Source organism: Otolemur garnettii, unplaced genomic scaffold, assembly GCF_000181295.1.
Source record: "Otolemur garnettii isolate 467f Iridium unplaced genomic scaffold, OtoGar3 scaffold00003, whole genome shotgun sequence".
Lineage (NCBI taxonomy): Eukaryota > Metazoa > Chordata > Mammalia > Primates > Galagidae > Otolemur > Otolemur garnettii.
In genome coordinates this window covers 13,376,862-13,385,349 of record NW_003852398.1, presented here as the reverse complement: position 1 = coordinate 13,385,349, position 8,488 = coordinate 13,376,862, and the positions used below count along the sequence as shown (strand labels likewise).

General features: G+C 38.1%; 1 protein-coding gene across 1 annotated transcript; it reads left to right on the top strand.

The window, feature by feature from the left end:
• The first annotated feature begins 1,934 nt into the window (after positions 1–1,934).
• On the top strand, positions 1,935–8,482 carry CCNG1 (cyclin G1). Its single transcript, XM_003781970.3, has 6 exons — positions 1,935–2,173; positions 3,238–3,501; positions 5,493–5,746; positions 6,567–6,645; positions 6,729–6,827; positions 7,059–8,482. The coding sequence occupies exons 2-6, from the start codon at positions 3,238–3,240 to the stop codon at positions 7,248–7,250; spliced, it is 888 nt and encodes a 295-aa protein (XP_003782018.1). The 5' UTR covers positions 1,935–2,173; the 3' UTR covers positions 7,251–8,482.
• Positions 8,483–8,488: the final 6 nt, after the last annotated feature.

The following is an 8,488-nucleotide window of genomic DNA, read 5'->3' as shown; positions in this document are numbered from 1 at the left end:
TTTTTTTTTTAGGACACATAGGCACTTGAGTGAGCAGGCGGCTCTGTAGAACCTATTAGAACCAGTCCATGGTCAGTGATCACCTTATCAGGAGAAAGTTACTGAAATCCGTCTCCTGTCCTATATTTGTGGCTTGTGGATGAGTGTCTGGAGGTAGATGAGCTGCAAATTGTTTTAATATTGCTTATCTTGAGGCCAATACTTATTTAGCTGCTGGAGGGGAAAAAAAAAACAAACCTTGTGGCTATTTAGAAGATAGTTTATTCCTTCAGAGCAATGGTCTTAGGCCCTACTTAGAATTTCGTACCTTACTGCCACAAAGAGTCTGTTCTGTCAGTCTTACAATCTCTATTTTAACATTAATACTGGTCAGTTGTTATGTCTAAACCATAAAAGGGAGGTGGTATAAGGAGGCATGTCTGACTTCCCATCCTATCATTGGCCAGGAACTCAGTTTTTTAAGATTCCTCTGGAATTCCCTGGGCCTAGTATACTGTTGGGGGGTTAGAATTTTATCCTTAGTTTATGTAAATATCAGTAAACTTATGTATGCTTTTCATTGTCAAAGATTTTATGGTTTTTAAGTTAAAAAGAAAAACACGTACTTCTGTAAACTCACATTATAGCAAAAAATAGTTTTAAAATAAAATTACTTTCTAAATGTTATAAATTGCCAGGTTATATTGATTTGATAAGTTTGTTTTTAAGAGAGCACAAGGCCCGTCATCATTTGAGCCCAGTTTCTTTAACGTGGTTGTGCAGCTGAGGTATTATTTTGAAATATTAACCTTTTCTACCTTGTTTTTCCTTCCCTTTTTTCTCCATTTCTTTGCCCCCACGGCAAGGCTTTGTTCTGTGACATTGCCTCAGCTAAGTACAAACAACAGGGGTGTCAGCAAACTTTTCATACTTTACTTTTTCAAAGCCCACAGACACTGAAAAGGACTAGGTGGTGAGAACAGAGACATCCAGTTACTGTATGATTCATAAAAACTAAGAACTGATCCCCTGTGCACCCTTTCTCAGACCCTTTTAATAACAAATCTTTCTCACTTGTGACAAAGAGAATGAGAAAAAGAAGGAGTGTAGGAAGAGTTCAGGCTAATTATTTTCCCACTAATCTGTCCTAGACGAGGTATGTAGAGATTTAGTTACAATAAACAAAAATAATAATATTGCTTCAAACCAGGGTCTGTTACATGAGGTTCATACTTACTACAATTATTTTCCCTATTTGTCTTAACAGTCTCCTACTCACCTTTCATTTTAAGCCATTGAAAACCGTACCAACTTTTCTCTTTAAATTTGCTTAAAAATGCAAATTCAGAAACTTAGTAGAGGACCAAGAAATTACACAGTTCAATTCCATTATTTGACGAATTATAACAAAAGCAAAAAAAAAAAAAAAAAAGGCAAAGATTAATTTATTTCCAAAGAGAGCACTCTGGAATTTAATAAACCACACTAGACAAAATCCACCACCTTTCTCTATAATGAAAAATCAAAGCTTGGCTTTTTTTTTTCTTCTTTTTTTAAAACTAGTGACTGCACTTTTAGACAGAGAAGGCAAAACTACTGTACAACTATTAAACCGCACGGAACAAAAACTCCCAGTACATTCTGGAATGATATCCTAGCCAATCTGGCTGGCAGCAAACTGACCCGACCAGAGCTGGAGTTGGTGCATAGTGTTTAGTTCTGCCCTGTTGAATGAAGATTCTTTGGGCAATTCTCCAATGAAAGAAGCTTAGACATAGGGGCGTGGTATCAAGGGGGCGGAGAATTTGATTCCGGATAATGGGAAGTGTGAGCTGATTGGCCAGGTTTCTAACCCTACGGACCCACTGTTTATGGACCTCAGACGTCGTCCATCAAAAGACCTCCACCAATCAGCGATGAAGATGGCAGCCCTCACGGGAAAGCCACGCCCTCCCATATATTACTCGGGAAGCCAGGCGCGGTCTCTTTGGCTCCGAGCTGACCCTGACGAGGGCCGGGTGATTTTCGCGGTGGTGCGGAGACCTCCACCCAGGACGGCTCCCCCTCCCCGGGCCTCTCTTCTCTTGCCTGCGAGTCCCCTTGCCTCGTAGGCCTCTCGGATCTGATCGTGGGGTGAGGTGAGAGCAGGCCCGGGGAGGGTGGTGACCGCTGAGGAGCCGCAGGCACTATCAAGGTGAGCTGGGCTGCAGGGTTGACCTTCGGTGCGCGTGGGGAGCAGAGCTAGGGGTGCGGGATGAGGGGTAGGTCTGGCCCGCGCCGTTTTCCTTGGTTAACTCTCCCTGAGTACAAGCCCAGGCTAGTCCGAGCCCGGAGGGGCGGAGCCGCATCCATCCTCCTGAGGTGTTCGAGTGTATTGCCCGCCCAGTCCCAGGAACTAGCCAGGGGCGATAGAATCGGACCCTTAAAGTTAGTGGTTCCAACACGGTCAACTCTAAAGATCCCAGGCCTTACTTTCTTTGAATTGGTGTAGAGAGGGACCGTCCGTGTACCCCGGGCTTAGTTTGTGCCCGGGACGTAGATGTGTTGTGCACACTTAAAAATGAAACTTGTAAGTTTGTCTTGCAGACTAAATTAGCAACCCCTGCCTCGCCCCACTACGGTGCTCCTTGGCATCTTTTAAGTTTCATTTCCTAACACCAATAAAAGCTAACTATTATTGAGCACTGTGCTATACTGTTTAAATCTTGTTTCATCGTCATAGCCATTCAGAGACAGATTTTACAAATGTAGAAATAAGATTAGTATTGTTAATGTTTACTCAAGTGCCTACTCTATGTGCTAATCTCTTTATGTGATTTCATTTAACCCACACAAATCTATGAGGTAAGTAATAACCTTATCCCCACTTTAAAGATGAGGAATTAAGTAAAATTAAGTAACTTCAACAGTTCACATTGTTAATAAATGGCAGACAGAATACATACTACCATCTGATTTCAAGTTTTGGTATCCTGTCTTACAATGTCTATTCATGGTTAACTATTAACAGTGAACATCTGAAACAGGTATTTCTTGAGGATTTACATTTTTTAAAAAAGGGATGGTTCCTGTCTGCTAGGAACTCACAATTTAGGCTGTGACCAACTTGTAGAAGAGAAATAACAGACACCACTTTGCAATTAATTGGAGGGAGACTTGTATTATATAAAGCACTTCTTGGCTCAGTACAAAGATGGCCAAGGAAAGTAGGAAGGACTACTCTCATACACTCCTTTCTGGGCTTTGTTCTATATATAGATGATTGAGGTACTGACAACAACTGACTCTCAGAATCTGCTACACCAGCTGAATGCCCTGTTGGAACAGGAGTCTAGATGTCAGCCAAAGGTCTGCGGCTTGAGACTAATTGAATCTGCACACGATAATGGCCTCAGAATGACTGCCAGACTCAGGGACTTTGAAGTGAAAGATCTTCTTAGTCTAACTCAATTCTTTGGCTTCGACACGGAGTCATTTTCTCTAGCTGTGAATTTACTGGACAGATTCCTGTCTAAAATGAAGGTATGTTTAAGGCATTAACCTGAGTATTTCTTTATTTTGTTTAAAGGACATGGAATTGTCAGCTTTTTGGCTAATACTCATAAACTTGACCTTTTTGATTTTTAGCAAGTAGCCAAAACATGGTAATTTGGGGTACTATAGCATTAATATACTTCCTAATTATAATTAAGGGTGTTACATTATTTATTAGACTTAAGTTCTGAAATGAAAAATAGTCTAATATCAAATAATTGCAGAGGGGAGCTGGCTATTGTTTCTGATGGCTATGCCCACTTAACTGATGTTCTTAGATTTAAAGAAATTTATTAGAGGCAGAATGCTAGATTGTAGTTAAGAATTAAGAGATATTAATCACTACTCGTATACGTGAAATTCTAATTGTTTTAACCTTAGACTTGGGCAAGTCTTGCTTATGCGCACCATCTGCAGCTTCAGTGTGCATGCACTAGAGAAGAGTATTTTTTTTTGAAGGAGGAGCAATTAGTTCCCTGTGCTAGATAAATAACATGTTTGTAGCTTTCATAGCTTAAATGTTAACATACATCTGCCTTTTCAGTACATCTATAGCCACTGCAGGAAAATGAGATCATGTTTTCAATTAGAATGAAACTCATTTTAGTCCTCAGTACATAAAACAGTGCATTGTATGTATAAAAAGAACTCAATATTTTTTTGAATTGAGTGCCTCTAGAAATTTGTTCAGGCTCGGCGCCTGTGGCTCAAGTGGCTAAGGCGCCAGCCACATACACCTGAGGTGGCGGGTTCGAATCCCCAGCCCGGGCCCACCAAACAACAATCATGGCTGCAACCAAAAAATGGCCAGGCGTTGTGGCGGGCGCCTGTGGTCCCAGCTACTTGGGAGGCTGAGGCAGGAGACTCGCTTGAGCCCAGGAGTTGGAGGTTGCTGTGAGCGTGATGCCGTGGCACTCTACCCAGGGATAGGATAGCTTGAGGCTCCGTCTCAAAAAAAAAAAAAAAAAGAAACTTGTTCAACAGACTGATTAAGTAACTCTTTAGATACTTGTGTAGGCACTACCTTTGGAGCTATAAATGTTGCACAAATGAATATTATACAGCTGTCCCTCAAGTATAATATACTCTTATGTGGGACTAAGATGGCTGCATTCATGACCATGTAAGTCATAATAAAAGAAATCAAGCCTTTAAAGAGGCATAAGTATACTGCTAAAGGGGTTGAGAATAGATAAAAAGCTGCTTTTATTTTCTGTTCCTGAGATAGCGTCTCTGTCACCCTGTCTAGAGTACAGTGGCATTGTCATAGCTCACTACAAGTTCAAACTCCTGGGCTTGAGCAATCCTTCTGCCTCAGCCTCTCAAGTAGCTGGGACTACAGGGCCACACCCAGCTAATTTTTACTATTTTTGGCAGAGATAGGGTCCCACTCTTGGTCAGGCTGGTCCTGAACTCCTGTTTACTGTAGACATTCGTAAAATGATAAATAAATGGGAAAGACTGGTAACAGAAGTTTTCAGGCAAAAGTATAAAGTCTATGCTGTAGTATTTAAAAACTGTTCTATATATATGTTATTACAAAGAAAACAGCCTGGAAAAATACAATGTCCTGGAAAGAAGTTTTGTAAAGAAGCTATAAAATGTTTCAGTCCTCACATAAATTATTGACCAGTTAACTTATTTGGACAGACTGGAACACTGTGCTTACAATTCTGCAATAGTAAAAAATAGTTAAAAAGTTTTTTCTATGCTAAGCCAAACAAACATTATGCTGAAACTTAGTGCGATTACTCAAAAATTGGTTCCAGGTGGAATGCCTCCTAGGCTTAACAGGCTATTTAGGTATGAGTGGATCTTATTAAATCCATCACAGATGAGAAATACACTGCAAAGGTACATTTTCATAATGTTGGGTCTGAGTTCTAGATTGCACTTTATGTTTTATTAATGTTAATTGAAATAAAGTAGAGACGTGGGCTAATTGGGAATTTTTTTTTTACTATTTTTTTTTTTTTTAGGTACAACCCAAGCATCTTGGGTGTGTTGGACTGAGCTGCTTTTATCTGGCTGTGAAATCAATAGAAGAGGAAAGGAATGTCCCACTGGCAACTGACTTGATCCGAATAAGTCAGTATAGGTTCACAGTGTCAGACTTGATGAGAATGGAAAAGATCGTGTTGGAGAAGGTGTGTTGGAAAGTCAAAGCAACAACTGCCTTTCAATTTCTGCAACTCTATTACTCACTCATTCAAGAGAACTTACCATTTGAAAGGTATGTGACCTTTATTTTGAACAAAAGAGGTATAGAAATCAGAATGGTATTGTATAGATATTGCATAAAATCAATACCCTCATAGAATTCTAACCAAAATAAGTAAAATGATAGCTATGGCTTCTTTACTCTCTAGAATAAGCAAGAAAATTTTCAGTTCTCAATAGCTTCATGAAGGCTAATTCTTAGAAACGTACATTTCAACTTCCTACTAATCATCTAACACAAATTTATGTAATTTTTATATGAAGCTGAGTGGTGCCTCATACCTGTAATCCTAGCACTCTGGGAGGCCATGGTGGGTGGATTGCCTGAGCTCACAGGTTCAAGACCAGCCTGGGCCAGAGGGAGAGGCACCCCCCACCCCAATCTCTAAAAAAAAAGAAAAATAGCAGGGTGTTGTGGCAGGTGCCAATAGTCCCAACTACTTGGGAGGCTGAGCCCAAGAGTTTGAAGGTCTCCGTGAGCTATGAGCCATGGCACTTTACGGAGGACAACAAAGTGAGACTATGTCTCAAAAAAAAAAAAAAAGAGGATCTTTGTAGATGCAGGAATAGATTTAGTAAAAGGAAAAGAGAATAAATCTTGACATTTGTGGCATGTCACTGTTCGTTTTATTTTCTTGGCCCAAATCATTTAAAATTAACATATGGTACATTGAAGAAGTTAATGGCTCTGATGGAAGGGAATTCCTTTACTATTCGCTTTCTATGATAAATGTGCATAAGCTTCACGTTAAAAATTGACTTCAATATTTTTCTAAAAATGTCTTTTATAGATGTAATGTTATCTACATATAAATCCCATTTTCTTTTTAAAGGAAAAATAGCCTTAATTTTGAAAGACTAGAAGCTCAACTTAAAGCATGTCATTGCAGGATCATGTTTTCTAAAGCAAAGGTAAATATTTTATATAAAGATTAAGCCTATTTATATAGACCTGTTTTTATACTTTGCATTTACTTTAACATTATCTCTTTTAGCCTTCTGTGTTGGCATTGTCTATCATTGCATTGGAGATCCAAGCACAGAAGTGTGTAGAATTAACAGAAGGAGTAGAATGTCTTCAGAAACATTCCAAGGTATGTCAAGGTCACAGCCTAAATCTTATTAACAGCTGTAAAAGAAACTAAACCACTGGTACTATCTTATGAAATAAAATGAAATGTCATGTTTATTTGAAACTTAAGTAGCTATCCTCAAGTTTTGTTGATGAGGAAAGGCCTGTTAACAAATTTGCATTTATTACCATAATTAAATATGGTAGGGCTTTTGTTTTAATTGAGCATTAATTCTTAACCATTTATACACAGATAAATGGCAGAGATTTGGTCTTCTGGCAAGAGCTTGTATCCAAGTGTTTAACTGAATATTCATCAAACAAGTGTTCCAAACCAAATGTTCAGAAGTTGAAATGGATTGTTTCTGGGCGAACTGCACGGCAACTGAAGCATAGTTACTACAGAATAAGCCACCTCCCAACAATTCCTGAAATGGTTCCCTAACTGGTAAATTTGGTTCACTGTTACTCTCCAGATACAGAAAATTTTCTAATGCTGTAATTTTCTGTTATAATTAAAGATTTAAACTATTATATTCAAAATAAAATGGAGTTGGAATAGCAAAGGGGAAAATTACTTCACTGATCTAGTCAGCTAATATTTGAAGTTTGTTACATAAAAGGTACAACACTTTAAGAGTAAGGGATTATCCAATCTCTGATATGTATGTTAGCCATTTCATTAGATTTTCAGTTTAGGAAACACATCCTCCTTAATAGCCTGAACTTTAACAGTATTACTAGTGTTTTTTTACTGCATATCTTATTGTATGTAATCCCAAACTCTGGCTCATTTAAAGTTACATGGGCCAAGGAGGACAATAGGACCAAAAGTTTGAACCGTATATGAACTGATTTGAGACTATTGGCTTCTAAGTAAAATCAATACGTACTTAAAAAAATAACATATGGCAGATGATCTCCAGATTGGTGTCTGGAAACTACCAGAGTATCTCAATACTATAATACATCACTGCTGTAGCAGTTGGACCACTAGAAAGTAATTATATGCATAAACATGTAAACTTGGTTGCTGAATATATGATATACATTCTTACCATCTAAATTTAACTCATAGTAAGATTTATTTTTTCCTACTCAAAACTAAAAGTTAACATGATTATCGATGTTATGGTATGGACTGTTCAATTTTGTTGTCTTAGGCAGACTTCTAATAAGTTGAGTTTTTTTTTTATTTAAATAAGCTTATTACAACAACAAAAACCTCCTTTGAAGTCTTTCTCCACCAGATCTATGGATTCCATAGTGTTATAATGGATTTAAGCTATGAAGTCTCCAAACATCACAACTAGATTAGCATAATGTTCTCAGACTTGGGAAAGCTGCCTAATTAATATTATGCTGTAGTGGAATCATGTTTAGATTCGAATTCATCTGTGACGCATTCAGATCAAAGCTAAAATAGCATAAATGTGAAATACTAATGGCATGCCTGGGAAGGTAAACTGTGAATCTTCATTTCTAACATTGATCTAACTTTCTGTACTAGATCAATGTACTGTATTTAGTTGGTATTGTAAATGGTAACCTATTTTAAATGTTAAATTTTGAGGTTTACATCAAAACCAACATTTCACAAATGCACTTTTAAGACATAATAAGGGTTAAAAGTCTAGGCAGTGTAAATGGTTTCTTGACACCCATAATGCAAGTAATAGGTAA

Coding starts and splice junctions, on each gene's coding strand:
- CCNG1 (XM_003781970.3), top strand. CDS start 3,238: ATGATTGAGGTACTGACAACAACTGACTCTCAGAATCTGCTACACCAG. Junction 3,502..5,492: donor GATTCCTGTCTAAAATGAAG/GTATGTTTAAGG, acceptor TTTTTTTTTTAG/GTACAACCCAAGCATCTTGG. Junction 6,646..6,728: donor TCATGTTTTCTAAAGCAAAG/GTAAATATTTTA, acceptor TATCTCTTTTAG/CCTTCTGTGTTGGCATTGTC.